Source organism: Lepus europaeus, chromosome 8, assembly GCF_033115175.1.
Source record: "Lepus europaeus isolate LE1 chromosome 8, mLepTim1.pri, whole genome shotgun sequence".
NCBI classification, from domain to species: Eukaryota; Metazoa; Chordata; class Mammalia; order Lagomorpha; family Leporidae; genus Lepus; species Lepus europaeus.
In genome coordinates, this window is record NC_084834.1 from 74,319,778 (window position 1) to 74,338,498 (window position 18,721).

At 38.6% G+C, this 18,721-nt stretch overlaps 1 protein-coding gene across 2 annotated transcripts in view; it reads left to right on the forward strand.

Annotated features, from left to right (window-relative positions):
* Positions 1-1,663: 1,663 nt before the first annotated feature.
* Positions 1,664-18,721, forward strand: part of CENPE (centromere protein E) — an 85,732-nt gene continuing 68,674 nt past the window's right edge. For both annotated transcript variants that reach the window (XM_062199797.1, XM_062199798.1), the window contains exons 1-13: positions 1,664-1,787; positions 3,122-3,213; positions 5,107-5,196; positions 5,315-5,433; positions 6,082-6,201; positions 6,581-6,662; positions 6,841-6,908; positions 6,987-7,052; positions 9,468-9,519; positions 12,051-12,138; positions 13,071-13,200; positions 14,135-14,254; positions 15,100-15,258. In XM_062199797.1, coding sequence (XP_062055781.1) covers positions 1,732-1,787; positions 3,122-3,213; positions 5,107-5,196; positions 5,315-5,433; positions 6,082-6,201; positions 6,581-6,662; positions 6,841-6,908; positions 6,987-7,052; positions 9,468-9,519; positions 12,051-12,138; positions 13,071-13,200; positions 14,135-14,254; positions 15,100-15,258 — 1,242 coding nt within the window. In that variant the 5' untranslated portion in view covers positions 1,664-1,731. The remainder of the gene's footprint in view (positions 1,788-3,121; positions 3,214-5,106; positions 5,197-5,314; positions 5,434-6,081; positions 6,202-6,580; positions 6,663-6,840; positions 6,909-6,986; positions 7,053-9,467; positions 9,520-12,050; positions 12,139-13,070; positions 13,201-14,134; positions 14,255-15,099; positions 15,259-18,721) is intronic.

The window sequence follows — 18,721 nt, forward strand, 5'->3', positions numbered from 1 at the left end:
AGCTGGTTAACCAAAACAAATCTTGAATGATTAGACACTTTTACTTATTATCCTTATCTATGAACAAGTTTATTTCAATTGAAAGCAACTACGTAGCATTTATGTGGTTAAAAGTGTTATTAATTATAAAATAATAGAGTGAAAGATGGATCTATTCTCTCACTCCCCTTAAGGAAATTAAACATATTCTGAGTATCTCTTTAGAAACTATGTATGCATAGCTAAACATATAAATACCCTTTACAAACATAAAATAGGACCATCTGTGAAACATCTTAGATAGCTTTCTAAGGCACACATAAAGAGCTGTATCATTCTTTTAACTGGCTACAAGCTTTCCACTAGCTATAGATATGGTACCATCCATTAAACTTGTTTCATATTTATTGGCATTAAACGTGTTTTGTCATTTATTCCTGTAACCAATGCTGAAATTAGTAGTCTTTGTGCATATTGTACAGATTTCTTCAAATATATCTAGATATACTTTTTTAAAGATTTATTTCCTTATTTACTTGAAAGGCAGAGTAACAGAGAAAGAGGGAGAGACAGAGAGATCTGCCGTTTGCTGGTTCACTCGTCAAATGGCCAAAACTGCCAGGCATGGGCCAAGCCTGGGCTATGAGCCAGTAACTCCATCTGGGTCTCTGACATGGGTGGCAGGGGCCCAAATACCTGGGCCATCTTCTGGTGCTTTCCCAGGCACATCAGCAGGAAGTTGGATTGGAAGTGTGCAGCACTCAGAACTCAAACCAGCACTCCAAAATGGGATGCCAGCATTGCAAGTGTGGCTTAAACCCTGTGCCACAGCACCAGTCCCTACATATAAACTCCTAAGAGTAGCATTGCCTACATAAAGAGCATATGTCTTTGGTTTTATTGATATTGACAAATTACATTCCTAAACAGCTTTACTAAATCAGTAGACGCCTCTAAATAATGAACAATTATTAGAAAGTGCAGGCCATATTTTTGGTGAAGGAAATGATCCTTAATCAAAAATGAGAGCGGAGACACTGAAATCACTCCTAAAGAAAATGTTACCTCTTTACTGTGACACATATTTAAAACAAAGGAAAACTACACCTTCTTTCTGAGAAAGAATTATTTAGGATCACTTTCCCTTTTCGGTTAATAAAACTTTCAACACACCACTAACTGAATTTTTCCATTCATAAGTAACTCTTTCCCCTAGGCCTCTTAAGAACTTACAGGCAATAGAAACAGGAGTAATAGAAGAAAAAAAAAAAAAAACCTAACCTGAAAGTTTCTGAGGAGCACAAGCTTCTTGGGTTTATGAATTGGAAAGTGAGTTTTTTCATTAATAGTGTAGTAGTATCCTTCTTCGGGAAAAATAAATACCTGCCTCATTTCTGATACATATTGCAAGCCGCTCCTAGGCGAGTGGGAGAATGGTGCCGAGCGTCTCTTAGCAGATAACAGATATCCCAGCTATTACCAGGACGACTCCGCCAGCTCCCTGCAACCCCTCCCTGCGACCGCCTCCTCCGCGCCCTTCGAACTCCTCCGCCCTCTAGCTGTGGGCGCGCCTTCAGCCTGGCGCTCCCCCGCGCCGCGCCGCTGATGGAACGCGCCGTGACGTCACGAGGCCGCGGCTCAATCGGACGCGGCGTTTGGGAAATTTTAAACTTGAAGGCGGGGCGGCTCTCGGCCTAGAAGCTCCTGCCGAGCGGAGCGTCTTCACGGTCCTTGGAGACGCGGCCTGGCGGGATGGCGGAGGAAGCAGCCGTGGCCGTCTGCGTGCGAGTGCGGCCGCTCAACAGCAGGTAAGGGGGCCGGGACACGCGGTGGTTTCGCAGAGCCGCGGCTTCCCGGCTCCGCGGTCGCTCCCGCTCGCCCGCTTCGTGCCGCGGTGTGTAAAGTGACCGGGAAGGATCCGAGATTTAGAAGACACATTCCAGCCGCGTGACCCCTTTTAGGCTGCTAATTCGGGTTCGCTGAGGGAGAAGGCCGTCGGCCTGCGCAGCGCCGGCTTTCCCGGCTGCTCGCTCCCGGCCCCACCGCACGCCCTGGCGAGGTCCTGTGGGAGACTGGCTTCCTGTCACCGTCGGTCAGTCATTTTACAGCCGTCTGCCTGCCCCCGACCTCCCTGAGGGCGAGGGCTCGTCCGCTGCTCGCGTTGCATTCTGCAGGCGCTGAAGACCCCCTTCACTGAGTGAATATTTGTGAATATGGACTTTGATTTGCATGCTGAACGGTCTCCACGGTCGTTACTCTGTTCATCTCTCATCTTTTCACTGGGGAAACAAAATAAACTGAACGTTGGGTGACGGTATGCTGCGGAGAGAAGCAGGAAAGGAAATAAATGAAGCCTTTGCACTTCCTAGCCTCTGGCCCTCGGCCCGGAATGCTAACGTTTTTTTGTATTTGAGAAATTATTGTTCACCGCCACTCAGTGTTGCATCAGTGACAGTGTGCAGACTGCGAAGTTCTTGTTTGTAAGGAGCTCATGTGGGAGAAGACAGCTACACAAGGGAATCAGTGCAGTACTTTGTGGCAGGCCTTGTGATGGGCAGGTGAGGGATGTTTGCTGGAGTCGTGAGCCCATCAGAGAGACGACAGTCTGGGTGCGTGCAGTAGGCTGGTGTCAGGAAAGTGCTGACACTGTTTGGGAATGGAAGGATAGGCCAGTTATTCCGATGAAAGGAAAGTCATGGGATTCCAGGCACACACAGCTTAGGTCTGTGGTTTTAGGGAGACCTTCAGATGGGTTGGTTTGTGTAGAGCTTAGGGTATGTGTTGGAATTTAGAGAAAGATGACTTTTAAGAGAGAATATGATCCAGGGATCTTGTGCCTTGTGCTAAGGATTTCAGAAGGTCCCAAAAGGTTTTTAAGGGTGTTAGCAAGGGGGACATTGTCAGGGTTGGTCTGTGACTCCCTTCAATGCCAGGATTGAGGGAGAGGATGTGAGCAAAGGAAGGAGTTTGTTGAAGCCCAGCCTAAGAGAGTCAAACCTTCCAAGGTTGGTTTCCTATTATATGTAATATGTTACTACCCTATTTTAAAATACTCTGGAAGATGAAGTATTTCAGGTGATCCTTCCTATAACATGACTGCTGTTACCAGTTATGCTAAAATGCAGTGTTTTTATTCTTTCAGAGAGGAAGAACTTGGTGAGGCTACTCAAGTCTACTGGAAAACTGACAATAATGCTATTTATCAAGTTGATGGGAGTAAATCCTTCAGTTTTGGTAAGCGTACAATGGCATCAGAAACTAGTTATCTATTCAGTAATGAAAGTGCAAAAGACTTATCAGGAATATTAGATTTGTTGTTACATATCAATACCACTTCACTGGAAACAAATTGTTTATCCATTGTATATGAAGAGTAAAATAATAAATTAATATTTGAAATTCAGTTAAAACCATAGTACCTCATGACTGAAAGTGACATTCTGTCCTCTTATTCATTAGTGATCTGAAACTCCATGAGCCCAAAGTATGTTACTTGGCAAGTCCTCTTTAAGAGCTTTCAGCTTAATGTATGCTTTTGCTGGAATTCACCAGGAACTCACCCCCACTTTGGTGGAGCTTCTTGTATGGTAGAAGGAAAGGCACTAAACTTGGGATGAAATAAGCTTGTGGGAGTTTACTTAAAGGGATCTAACTTAGTCTGGGTGTCTGCAGACCTGAAGGATGATTGACAGCCAAAAGGACCTGCGGGCCTCGGAGGTCATAGGTTGATTTCCTTATTGACTTAACATATACATGGTGCTAATGATGTGACAGATACTTTCTAAGTCTTATGTATGTTAATTTATTTAATCCTCTTAACCAGTCTGTGTAGCAGGTACTGTTGCTTTCCTCATTTTAACAGAGCTGAGGTACAGAGGCCCAGAGTCAGAGAGCCGGCAAGTGGAAGACTCAGGATACTGTCTGTGTTGTAGCCACCCCACCATGTTACTGCTGAGGCGTCGCAGAGCAATAGTGAGGTCCACCAGACAGCCTTAGGCATGGAGTAATTAGAGTGTCACCTTAGTGGAAAGCTAGAAGCCAACCTACAACGTTTATAGCAGAGATATATAGGAGAGAAAAAGCAAAATGACTCCAGGTAAAGGAGTCTTCGGTAATATGAATGTAATTTTTTGAAAGGTAAAACAATATGTGCTAGAGATTCTAAGACCAAGAATAAAGGATGCCCACACATTCAGACTCAGGTGCTATAGGTTTTTGGTGCCTATAGTGCCCATTGAGCTTTGGACTCATCCACTGGCATGAGGTGGATGGCATTAAGACTTGAGTCACTCCCTTTACTCTGAAGGCACGACCGCTAAGCAGGCTTCACCTGGACTTCCAGTGTCCCATTTACTTAGGCCAACTGGTCAGTTGTGTGGCAGTGATTACTGAATTTCTTACTGTAAGCCAGTACATTTCTCTACTAGATGTATAAATCCATTTTCTGTGAACTTTTTATTGTGATGCCACCACTGAAAGAGTGGTCTGTTTTTAGTGAGTTAATGAAAGCAGAGACTCAGACTCCAGTCTGGTGAACTCATTAGTACAAATGCTAACCTAAACCCAGCCTTTGGCTGCTAGACGACTGCTCATTACCTCTAACTTTGGCACTTTCTCCCCCCAAATGTCTGCAATCCTTGATTTAGTTTGAGCTAAGCCTTCTAGTTAGATATATTTTAAAAATTAAAAATTTCTCCAATAATTTTCTAAGTATTAACTAGATGCCCATAAGAAGTCTATCAGAAAAATAATATATGCTCATTTGCCTAAAGGGGCAGAGGTGTGGAGACAGTAACCACCTTGCTCAAGGCCACACAGCTTATAAGTGGCAGAACCAGGATTTGCACTTAGTCAGGTTCCAAGGCCCCTTAAGCAACCACTATGTCCTGTTACTTGCAGACACATAGGGTAGTTGACTTGTGGTGTATTTTTTTGTATGTGAGAGCCAACACATTTTACCTTAGGGAAGCATACTTACAGAAAACCAGAAAATACTGAGTCTTAAATATTTTATCATAGATCTTGACAATTTTGTTTGGGGGGGGGTAATTAATAATTCAGGAAGAAGTTACAGTTGATTTGTTTAATTTCTGTGTCTTTTTTTTTTTTTTTTGTATGTGTGTTTAGATCGTGTCTTTCACAGTAATGAAACCACAAAAAATGTGTATGAGGAAATAGCAGTACCAATCATTGACTCTGCCATACAAGGCTATAATGGTTTGTATTCACTTAATGCTGTATGACATTTTAGTCTTGGATATTTGTTCAACACATCGATAGCTTTACCTGGTGTAGACTTATTTTAATCTTGCATGGGTGTGCTTTGTTCTTGCAGGTACCATATTTGCCTATGGGCAGACTGCTTCAGGAAAAACACACACAATGATGGGTTCAGAAGACTGTTTGGGAGTTATACCCAGGGCAATTCATGACATTTTCCAAAAAATTAAGAAGGTAACTAAGCTAGCTGAATTCATAGTATATACAGGGAAAAGCAACGATTAGATTTAGATAATAATCTTGTGTTTTTCTCTTGTAATGATGACTAGAGGTAGATTTTCACTTAAGTTCCTTGGAGAAAGAAGGAAGACATGGCATATTACCTTTTTAGAATTTAAAATTCTTTCTCTTAAATCCTGCAACAGTAATAATCTCAATAAAAACTAAGCATTAAGTACCAGGAAAATCGTTTCAAAGTCGTTAGCTCCTCCTTGCTTTTGTTTATCTATTGGTGTTTATTATAGAACAATAAAAAATAGAAGTAGGTAAAAGAGAAGATGACCAAATATACAACCTAATTAGGTAAGAGTTGGTTTTAAATTAATAGTTATATGAAGATAAAATTCACTGGTGCGGTTTTATTTTGAGCCTAGAGAGTTGGACTAGGTGCTCTCAGAATTTCATCATAGCATACTTGTTACTATTTTTGAAACAGAGCTTCTGTATCTTTGCATTTATTATTGTCAGTAGGAACCATGAATCGTGCTTTTTGTATAGAAATAATTTCCCTTCTTAATGCTTTAGTTTTAGCACTTAAGCATTCAATTTTACGTTTTTATAAATGGATGCTTTCCTATGTTTTCACATTATTTTTCCTGTTAGTTCCCTGATAGGGAATTTCTTCTGCGTGTGTCTTACATGGAGATATACAATGAAACCATTACAGATTTACTCTGTAACACTGAAAAAATGAAGCCTTTAATAATTCGGGAGGACATCAATGTAAGTAACAGGGTTATGGTGGCTTTAATACAGTCTCAGTTGAGAGGATTATTGTTCTTGAATATTTACCTTTAATTCCTATTTTTTTTAAGCATCTCCTATTTCTGTGGTTAGTCTTTTTGTTATAGAGATCCATATTTTAAGCAGTATCTATGTATAATTTTAAAATATAGATAGCTCTAATATTTTGAGCTAAGTGCCTAAAAATAGCAAGATCAAAATAGATTAGAATTTGGTGTGCTTTGGTATAGGAAATAAATGTGCTTGGAAATAATGATTCCATATTCTACTTTTAACTTCCACAAGTGAATCTATGGTAGTTCGCATCTTTTGTGTGACGCCTATTTCTCTAATCCTTCCAAAATTAAACTTGTTTCAGAGGAATGTATATGTTGCTGATCTTACCGAAGAAGTTGTTTATACATCAGAAATGGCTTTGAAATGGATAACAAAAGGAGAAAGTAAGACTATGTTGTACTCTTATTTTTCAGAACATTCAAAAAAAAACTTATAAATCACACTTTAAATTATTACAACAAAATAGTCTTCCAATCACACCTTTTATTAATAGACTAAAAAATTAATGTTTTCCTTTAGTCTTTAATATATTATGTTGCTAAAATCTAACCCTTTTTACAGAGAACAGACATTATGGAATTACCAAAATGAATCAAAGAAGCAGTCGTTCTCATACTATTTTTAGGATGGTAGGTAATTTTATTTTTCTATTGTTCTTTCCACATAAGAATGCACTAATTTTTTTACAAGTTGTCTTTTCTGTGCAGATTTTAGAAAGCAGAGAAAAAGGCGAGCCATCTAATTGTGAAGGGTCTATCAAGGTTTCCCATTTGGTGAGTATTACAGAACCATCATGATGCACCATGGAAGCCAACACAATTTAATGTAGCTGCTAGATATTTGGTTCAATAATTGTTAACTAAATAGGAAAATAAAATCTTCAAATTGGCAGTTTACCTAGTCTTGTCAGTAGTATCAGATTCCTAGCTGAAATATTTCAGGAAGAAGAAGGCAGAAAATCCTTCTTCCTGTTAGATTATGGCTGCTTTCCTAAAATTTAGATGTAGGAACTGAAAAAGGTGAGGCTGAGGCTGAGGCTTTGCCTAACCACCAACAAAGCAGGATTTTTCTTTCTAGACACACTGAAGTGTTTAATTTTAGAATTTGAGAATTTTTTTAATCTCAGCTCATATAATTTTAGATTCGTGTGATCAACAAAAATCTAGGTAGGATGATTAAAACATAAATGATATTATTCAAGTTTTTTCTTCTTTACAATAAGAAAATACAAAGCTTATTCATTTTTATGTTACGTAAAAGTATCCAGTCCTAAATTCATTGTACTTCTTTGGCTGTTAAAGCATGTCACTTTTTTAGTAGACTTTCATCTTGTTTAACAGCAAAGAAACAAAATCTAACCTGTTTTGTTTTCCCATCCTAGTCTGTGATAATTCCCTATAATTTTAATTTTTAATAATTTGGATTTTAATAATCCCAACATAACTCAGGTATCTCTTTGGTGATTTTTCTCAAATCCCTTGATCACTGAGTATGTCTGGAGTTTTAAAACCAAACTATTAAGAGAAAATTTAAATTATGCCATCTGTAGACCGTGTTTCTGGGCCAGCCCTTCAGCTTCCCACTTACTATAATAATCCTGGAAAGAATATTCCCCAGGGAGTCATCTTCTGTTGCTTCCTGATGGTCTCCTGGCCTTGGAATGATGAAAATAGCCACATTCGCTTAGCTCTGATCCTTCCCTGGTCCTTTCTGTGTCTTCTAACAAAATCCTGGGAGTCTTCTATAGCCTTTCGTTATTTCAAATTCTTGCTCACAGACATTCTGTCATCATTTCTTTGTCAATGACTGCCACATACTTACTCACAGTCTCTGAGTTCTCATTCATAGCTTCTTTTTTTTTCTTTTAAGATTTATTTATTTATTTGAAAGTCAGAGTTACACAGAGAGAGGAGAGACAGAGAGAGAGGTCTTCCATCCGCTGGTTCATTCTCCAGATGGCCTCAACGGCCGGAGCTATGCCAATCCAAAGCCAGGAGCCAGGAGCTTCTTCCGGGTCTCCCCATGTGGGTGTAGGGGCCCAAGGACTTGGGCCATCTTCTACTGCTATCCCAGGCCACAGCAGAGAGATAATCAGAAGAGGAGCAGCCGGGACTAGAGCCGGTGCCCATATGGGATGCTGGCGCTTCAGGCCAGGGCTTTTAACTCGCTGCACCACAGCGCCAGCCCCCAACCTCTCACGCCTCTTTTCAATCCATTCTCCACCCAGAGTTGGTACTTTAGAAAGTTAAATCAGGTTCTGTAGTTACCTTTCATAAACCCTCCAATGCATTTCCAGTGCATTTAGAAAATTCAGAGTTAATTGATCTTGCTTATAAAATCTTGTATAATCTGGCCCTACCTATTTATCTTTTTTAGTCTTTACTATCTTCACTTTACCAACTGTACCACAGTACCCTTTCTAGATTATTTTTGAAAGAGCGACAAAGAGATCCATCATCCACTGGTTCATTCCCCAGAATCATACAGTGGCCACAGCTGGGCCCAGGCAAATGCCAGGAGCCAGGAACTCCAAATGTCCTACGTGGGTGACAGGGACCTAAGAACTTGAGCCATTATCCACTGCCTTCCCAGGCTAATTAGCAGGAAGCTGGATAAGGAGCAGCTGGGACTTGAAACAGCACTTCTACATGATATGCGAGCGTTCCAAGCAGCAGTTTAACCCCTGCACCATAACACCAGCCCCTCTCTTTCTTGAGTAAAACACACCAAGCACATTCTGCTTCGTGTCCTATCTAAAGTACAGTTTCCCTTGGTCTTGACATGACTGGCTTCCTCTTTTTCATTAGATCTTAGCTTGAATAGTTTGTTCCTGAAAAAGGATTAAGGGCATACTAGGACAATAGTACTAATTAAACAAAAGGGACAACAAAAACTGCTGTTACATGTGCCAAGTTGTAAAGAATCATGTTTGTCATGGTGGAATTTTGGATTTAGTGTAGGAAACAAAAGTCTGTCAGCATTATAGAGGATGCAAAAAATAGGAGGTAACAAAGTGTGCAGACCAGTCCAAGTCAGAGAGAAAGGGAAATGCCTAAACAGTGAGATAGGGGATAAGGATACAGATGGGATATTCAGATATGCCATATATTTAAAATGTCCTGTCAGTAGTTTGAATTTTACTATTTCAAATTACCCTTCCTAAAGATTTATTTTCATCTATCTTGCAGAATTTGGTTGATCTTGCAGGCAGTGAGAGAGCTGCTCAAACAGGAGCTGAAGGTAATGAAAACCCATGAAATACATTAGTCTTGGTGTCTTCTTCCTATTCTTTTATTGGCTAAAAAAAAGTGGGGGGGACCGACAAAGTATTTTTACAAACTGATAAGGTTTCTAAATAATAATAATTTTTGACAAAAGTCTCTAACATAAAAATTAGCATCTATTATCTGGCTAATTGTTTATGTTGGGCTACTTTAACATCATTTAAAAACTTAAAACCTTGTAATTGATAGGATTATGTAGCTGAAAAGTCCATGGGGGTACTGTGAAAGCTATCTAAATCTTCATAATTCCTAAAAAGATTAAGAAAGAAAAGAAAGTTAATGGGAAGTGTTCTTCCAGTACTAACGTTCTGATTGTAGGGTTGCAGAATCCTTATTACCACATATGCAAAATGTTTTGTGACATCTTTGCTCTTCCAAAATTTATATGGACTGAATCTCAAAGGTTATAGATGACCATGGTATGCACCAAAAGAGCAGTATCCAAAATCAGTCCAAGAATATTTTTTTAGTATATGAAAAACAGCGTTACATGCCATTCATTCTATTCATCTAGGGGAGAATATCAAGATTGGTGCCAGATTTAGCTATTTGGGATTTAATTTTTTAGAGGAAGACTGGGCATGTAATTTGTCCAATTCTCCATATCCACATAATAGAATAAGTGGAAAGCCAAAAAACCCAATAAAGAAATAAATAAAGGAAGGTAATAAATTTACTTTAGAGATATTAGTAGCTCTCATAAGCTAAACCAGTTATAATGCACAGGGACAAAATGACTCATTTTGGAATAACTTGAAAAATGTATTACCTTGGCACAAAAATGACATAGGACTGTTGTAAGGAAAGCTTCATCAGACCTAAAGGATACAAAATGCTTTGAAAAGTGGGAAATGCCCCAAAAATGGATAGGAAGATTCAAAATCACAAAGTTGTCCCAGCCTATCTATATTAATTTCTAGATTTAACAATCCAAATAAAAATATGAAAAGTACATTTTATATGTACACTTCAAAATAGGCAAGACTAACCAAGAAAATTTTGAAAAAGATCACTGAGTAGAAATTTAGCCCTATAAGATCTTAAGACATTATAGCACCATAGTAATGAAAGCAATGTGATTCTAGTGTGTGAACATCAGTCCAGTGAAACAGAGTAACAGGTACAGCAAGAGTCCCAGATTCATTTAGAACTTAGAATGCAATGAAGATGACCCTTCATGTTTACAAGGAAAATGCATATTATTTGTGAGCAGATTGCTATTTGGAAAAAAATAATAATAAATTGGATTCAGGCATGACTGCTGTACAGCAGGGAATCTATTAAAAATGGCTCAAGCAATTCAACATAAAGGAAGAACCATAAAAATTAAAGGAAGTCAACTTGCAATGAGAAAGAACTTTTCTAATTATTAAACAAGGTCCAGAAGCTTTAAAAGAAAGGCTGATAAGCTATAGGAAATTGGACAAAGGGTATAAATAAATATTTCATAATGCTTAAATGTTTTAGCTCACTCTGTACTCTTGCCATATACCATAAGAAGAGTGACTAATTCAAGTAAGGTGAAAGATTTGAACAGCAGATGGCACTTCATCCTATTGCCTAATGTAGAGCCATTCAACTGAGCCTGGCCTACATTTACCAAACTGCTGCATCCTTACACATGAGCAAGAAGTAAATGCTTGTTGTTTTATGCTGCCTTGGTCAGTAGCAATATTACAGCAATAGCTAACTAATGTACCTGTGAAATGCCATCTGTTCAGCTTTATTATAACAGTGTTTTTTGTATAAACAATAGATCAAAAACCTACATGTCCTTCAGTGAGGAACTGGATAAACAAATTCTGATATGTACATATAGTGGAATTGTATAATATAAGAAAGAGCTTTAAAGATACTAGTCTTTTTCCAAGATAATTTTGCCAAGTGAAAAAAGCAAAGTACAAGATAGTGGATATAGTCTGTGACTATTTGATTTAAAAAAACAAAGGGGAAAATAAATTGTATGGACAAATATTTTTAAAGCTCTTTGGAAGAATAAAATAATGACAGTGGCTTCTAGTGGAAGGACAGGAACTTACTGAAGTGGGGATGAAAGTAGAAGGTGCTTTTTGGAGTGTGCTCTTTTTTTATTTTAAACTCATGAACCATGTAAGCTATTTTAACAGTTGAAAAAAAAGAAGCTGGAACTGATTTGGTTGTAAGCCCATGGTTGCCTATATTAAAATATTTGGGGAAAAAGTAGGTTTGAACCAAGGAGTTAAGAGGTGCCCTTTTAGCAAACAGGCTTTTCCTCCCTCTTCTTAGTGATTTTTTTCTTTTGCTATTCTTCTTAGATGCTAACCTTGCTGATCCACCTAGCAGGTGGGAGGGAAGAGAGCTCCTACCAGTTATATTAAAGGTGGGCTCAGATCCAATCCAAAGAATAGACGTTAGCATCTGACCCTTTAATTTCTGATAAATTGCTAATAAAAAGTTTATCATCTAATATAGATTTTTTGGTTTTTCATATTTATTTAATAAATACAGGTGTACGACTCAAAGAAGGCTGCAATATAAATCGAAGCTTATTTATTTTGGGGCAGGTGATCAAGAAACTTAGTGATGGACAAGTTGGGTAAGTGTGTTCCTGTTCTTAAGTCATTTATTACCCTGAAAACTGCAATACTTTAGGAATACTCCAGCATGTTTCTTCCATATATTTAAAAGTTAGAGGATCCTCTGAGTATGGTATCTTACACCTATGAATGTGAGTGACCTACTGATTTTACTTTCAACTTTCATTAGTAATTTTTTTTAAAGATTTATTTTATTTATTTGAAAGAGTTACAGAAAGAGGTAGAGACAGAGAGAGAGAGAGGTTCTCCATCTACTGGTTCACTCACCAGATGGCTGCAACGGCCAGAGCTGTGCTGATTTGAAGGCAGGAGCTTCTTCCGGGTCTCCCATGTGGGTGCAGGGGCCCAAGGACTTGGGCCATCTTCCACTGCTATTCCAGGCCATAGCAGAGAGATGGATCGGAAGAGGAGCAGCTGGGACTAGAACTGGCTCCCATATGGGATGCCAGCACTTCAGGCCAGGGCTTTAACCTGCTGCACCATAGCATCAGCCCCTCTTAGTAATTTTTCTAAAAGGTTTATTTGAAAGGCAGAATAATAGAAAGGGAGAGACAGATTAAGAGATCTCGGACCCTCTGCTTCACTCCCCAAGTGGCCTCAGTGGCTGGGGCTGGGCCAGGCTGAAGCTGGGAGCCTGAACTCCATCCAGATGTCCCACTTGGAAGGCAAGAATCCAAGTGTTTGGATCATCTTCCAGTGCTTTCCTAGGCACATCAGCAGGGAGCTGGGTCAGAAGCAGAGCAGCCACAACTTAGTGCTTTGATGGGGGATTTGCAGGCAACAGCTTATCCCACCTCACTAACAACACTGTCCTTTTATTAGTAATCTTGATCTGCATCATAACACTGTGTTTAAGTGTTCTACTTTAAGAATCAACTTTTATTATATAAAAATTCTTAATCTTTTTCTTCCCAAATCATTTCCTGCTAAGTGGTTTTATAAATTATCGGGATAGCAAATTAACACGAATTCTTCAGAATTCCTTGGGAGGAAATGCAAAAACACGTATTATCTGCACAATTACTCCGGTGTCTTTTGATGAAACGCTTACTACTCTCCAGGTGAGTTTAGTTTTTATGTGAACTTATTTTGGGGAAAAATCAAAAATGTAACCTAAAATTAAGTACATTTATTAACTGACATATCCTGGAATCAGTCATTTATATCCCACTTCCAATTTTTTTGCCACATCCAGTGCTATTTTCTTGATATTTTTAAGTAACTCACTTTTTGATTAATTTTTTGTAATTATTTATATTGATTTATTATAATTATTGTACTTAACTTACTAAATTCCTGCTAGCTGAACCTAACATTTGCATTTTCTGTTTAAAAAAAAAAAAAGGAAATATATAAAAGATATACTCACTTAAAGTTATTTCCGGTACTAATACCCTGAGAAACATTGCTTTAAATGGCTGTCTCCTGTTGAACACTGGATCAAAATACTGTCAGCAATGCAAAGATAGAAAAGAATAGTCCTGTGCTTCTCAGAATCAGTAGGGCAGATGAGATATGTCTTCAACATGATTTCTTGGAATAATTGTTAGATGGCTGATAAGTTGAATAGGATTCAAAGGGAAGATACTTTTGGCTGTAAGTGGAGCTTCAGAGTAGAGAGAGCATTTGCACTAGACCTTAAGGGGCAGATTCCAGTAAGCTTGCACTTGCAAGTTTTCTGTTGGTGATTTTTTTTTTCCTTACTCTCCTGAAAACTATCAGCCAAAGTTGCACAGCACTGATATAAGGATCTAGAATGCCCAGTATATTCAAAAATGTTAAGACAACTGGGCATAGTATTGATTTTTTTTAAGAAACTTGACTGTAAGAAACCTTAATGTTATTAAGATTATTATTTAATTAATTTTTTAATTAACCTCAATTTTATTAATTAATTAACCTTAATGTTATTAAGGTTATTCATTAATTAACATTATTCATTAAATGAGAACTGTTTTAGGATTAAACACCTTACAATTTATATTGCTTTCCCAGTTTGCCAGCACTGCTAAATATATGAAGAATACTCCTTATGTTAATGAAGTGTCAAGTGATGAAGCTCTCCTGAAAAGATATAGAAAAGAAATAGTAGATCTTAAAAGACAATTAGAGGAGGTATGTATGAGTCATTTATTTTGGTAAACAGTAGGGACCAATTTAGGAAGGAGAACTGCCCAAATGCTCACAGGCTTATTAGTTCATCAGTATCTGAGTTGCCACAACCTAAGTTCAAAACTTCTTCAAAATGAGTCAACTCAAAAATTTTAGTTGAATTTACTCTAAAGTAGAAAATGCTGTTTCTTGAAATTATTTTAGAATGTATTTTTCATTTCCAAAGGACAAAATTTGAGATTTTCAAATGAATCAAGTACAGATGCTTTTTACAAAATTTTTCCACAAATACATAGAGAATTCGGTTAAAAAGAGAGACCATGTATAGTTACTCAGACCTACCTTCTGTATTTTCATGTTCTCCTGTATTTTTCTTCTAACCCAAAGATGGCAATCCAATAATATAGCCTATTCAACATGTCATTCTAATTTTTTTTATTTTAACTATTGTGATCCCATTTGTAAAAACCTTACATCTTAGTGACCTTTCTAAAAATGAACTAAAAGCTAGTAAGTAACCTTACAATCAAAGTGAGACCATCTATACTTTTGCCATTGGCATTCAGTTATCTACTTTTATGACTTCTCTGCCTATTATTCAAATTTTCTTAGGCAATTAATAGATTTGCTTTAACAGTATTATTATAAACTTAGACATGGAGTACAAAATAGTGATACGAGAAGAAATACAGATTTTACTTTTAAGTTTGAGAAAATATTGGAGTTCTTCAGGCAGGATATATTTTATTTCAATAAAATTCTCATAGTTCACATACAAATTTAATATTAAGCCACTTAAAAAATTTTCGTCTAGCTACATATGTTATTAACAGTGGTATATTATTTAGGTAAATATAAAGACTCGGGCCCAGGAAATGGAGAAAGACCAATTGGCCCAACTTTTGGATGAAAAAGATCTGCTTCAAAAAGTACAGGATGAGAAAATTCAAAACTTAACACGGATGCTGGTGACCTCTTCTTCCCTTACATCACAGCAGGAATTAAAGGTAAAATTCAAAAGATGGCAGCTCAAACTTGATATAGACAGAGGAGAATTGACATTTCTGTACATTCACTATATAGTTATGTACTTACTTTTGATATAGTATAATTATGATGCCCAGAACGTTATTTATAAATTTGCCTATTCATCAACAACCACTTCAACAGTTCATTAAAAATAATGATCTCTGATGCAGAAGTTTAGCCTAGTGGTAAAGACACCCCTTGGGACACCTGCATCCCATACCAGAGTCCCTGGGTTCTAGCCCCACCTCTACTTCCCATTCCAGCTTCCTGCTGACAAGAACCCTGGGAAACACAAGTGATGGCTTAAGTTTCTGGGTTCCTGAAACCCATGTGGAAGATCTAAATTGAGTTGCTAGCTCCTAGCTTTGCCTGGAGTAGGCTCAGCCTGTTGCCTTTGGGTAGTGAATCATTGGTTGGGAGATATATCTTTCTGTTTCTCTCTCCCGGTTTTTCAAAATGAATAAAATTATTCTTAAAGTAAAAATAAAATTAAAAAAAATACCAATTCTCATTTCCCATATATAGAAATTCTAATTCAAGAAGTCCAGGATATAAAGAATCTATTTGCAATAGGCTTTAAATGCTAGTGCAATCAATTGAGATTGGGAACCACAGGTCTTTAGGTTATATGGGAATGCTATTTAAAGAAACAAATATTAATCTCAGGAAAACTGATCTAGAATATAAATCAGTTTGATGATCAAAATTCTGGCTTCCAGTTTGTAAGCTTACTTTTCTACAACAGGGGTTTATTTATCCAACTCTTTTAAATCCCAGTTCTGTCAATTCCTAACTCTTGATGTTGGCCAATTACTTGAATTCACTTCTCTGTAGTTTCCTTATCTGTGAGATAGCTTTATACTCACCTGATAGGGTTGTTGTGAGAATTAAATGAGGTAATAGAATGTGCTTAACCCAATACTTTATACACAACAAATCCTTAGTAAGTGCCAGCTAATGATATATTTAATAGGCATTATGTGCAAGACACCCTATTAAGTACACAGAAGACAATCAGCTGGCGCTGTGGCTCAATAGGCTAATCCTCCACCTGCAGCACCGGCACACCAGGTTCTAGTCCTGGTCGGGGCACTGGTATTCTGTCCCGGTTGCCCCTCTTCCAGGCCAGCTCTCTGCTATGGCCTGGGAAGGCAGTGGAGAATGGCCCAAGTTCTTGGGCCCTGCACCCACATGGGAGACCAGGAGAAGCTCCTGGCTTCAGATCAGTGCGGTGGCCACAGCATGCCGGCCATTGGAGGGTAAACCAACGGCAAAAGGAAGACCTTTCTCTCTGTCTCTCTCTCTCTCTCACGGTCCACTCTGCCTGTCAAAAAAAAAAAAAAGACAATCAAGAACTTTTGGTTGACTGAGTAATACATAGGAAATATCCCAATAGAAAGCGAGGAAAAATATTTTAGGAAGAAGCTTACCTTTCAAAAATCTTGGAGTTGTGGGAAAGTATGATACATTCTTTGTACTTTAAAATGTTCTGGTGGCAAAGGCATATTAAACCACATTGAGGTACTTGAAGGTTCATGACATTATACTAAGAATAAAGAGAAACCTTATAGTTGATATCAGAATTACAGATTAGAAAGGTGCAGCTGCCATGCAGATGTGGGTGGTTGGGTCTCTACAGGAATTGTGGCTCTGGAGAAGGGAGTGAATTGTATAAGCTGGAGAGCTATTTGGAAGATAGACTCCAGGACTTTTGAACCTTTGGATGTGGATGGCAGAGAAAGGGAGAAGGAGATGTCCAGAATGATTTGCATTACTTGGCTCGCTGGGTAACTATAGCAGCAGTATCCATCAGGAAACACCATAAAGAGCAGTGGAGTTGCTTAGTGTTTTACGTGGAAGTCTTCAGTTTGAGGTGTCAGGCCATTGGAAATAAGAGAAGATCTGAGATAAAATTAGTCTGCACATTAACTATTGCAGATCCAGATTACCACCATGGAAATAGATGGGCCTGTTAAACAATAGAGGGTCAAGGGTAGAAAACCCCAAGCACCAAATTTTTAGGTAAAGACAGGAAAAAAAATCCATAAAGGAGCCTGGGTTCAGCTCCAGAGTTCAGGAAACCAGGTGAATGTGGTAGCTGAAGGGAGAGTATATTCCAGGGAAGTATTTAAGTTTAGGATTATATTTCACTTGTGAAATGGGTTTAGCTTTTCTGCTGTGTGGCAAGTGGTAGTGGGGTCACAAGTTACCAAGAGATACCAAGGGTTTGACATAGTCTAGCTTTCTTAGGAAATGGAAAAGAAAGCCGACAAGAGAAGGGTCCTGCTGAGCAGCATTAAGGACCTGATTGATGCTGGCAGCCACTTTTCTGCCTGTATCGCTCTGCATATATATGGTCAGGAGACTGATAAGGGCTTAAAAAGTGGTATATTTATCTGTGTGTACATTGTGGGTATAGGTTTGAGAGACAGAATAAGTTGAATAATTTGAGGATTTTGATCTCAAAAATGATTGAAGGTGCTGATCAATGAAAGCTGAGATGATGGAGTGAGAACCAGGAGGGAATTGGCCAGTGGTGTGACAAGGAAATACAGGTCCCTGTTAAGCAAAATAGCTGTTATGGAACCACTCGAGTAAATGAGGTGAAGGGATAACAGCTGTAGCAAGACCAAGAGGTCTAGGTTTGAGTTTCAAATAATGACAAGATCTAGCTGTGGCTTTGGGAGCAAAAGGACTTAAGCTGAAAGTCACTGGATTTAAGGAGTTATATACAACTGAGATTTTGCAATGTAGGTTGTGGAAAGGCCTGGCCAGTTCGAGCAAACAGGCAGCATGTAGTAAGGCATAAAAGCATGCAGTCTATACTGGGGAAAACAAGTCATCTTGAGAGGCATTGTAGTGGAGTGGTTACATGGATAAGCTAGTGAAGTCATAGACATGGGCCCTGCCACCAGTTGGCCATTCAGCCTGACACAACTTCTCCAAATTGGCTGAGTATACAAGTCAACTATAAAAAGAATATAGTAGCAGATCCCAACTCAAAGTATGCCGAAAGGATTAAATACAATCAGATGATCCTTGGAAATAGGAAAGAAACTAAAAGAGTATTGACTGGGACCAGCATTTTGACATAGCAGGGTAAACTGTCACCTGCAACACCAACATTCTGTAACAGAGCGCCAATTCCAGTCTCAGCTGCTTTACTTCCTCTCCAGCTGCTTGCCAGTGTGCCTAGAAAAGCAGTAGAGGATGGCTCAAGTGCTTCAGCCCAAATGCCTCAGCCCCTGCCAATCTTGTGGGAGGTGCAAATATGGTTCCTGGTCCTGGCTTCAGTGAGGCCCAGCCCTGGCTGTTGCAGCCATTTTAGGAATGAATCAGTAGATGGAAGAACTCTCTCTGTCTTTCCCCCTCTCTCAGTCACTCTGCCCTTCAAATAAATAATTTTTTTAAAAGATTTTTTTATTTGAAAGGCAGAGTTAC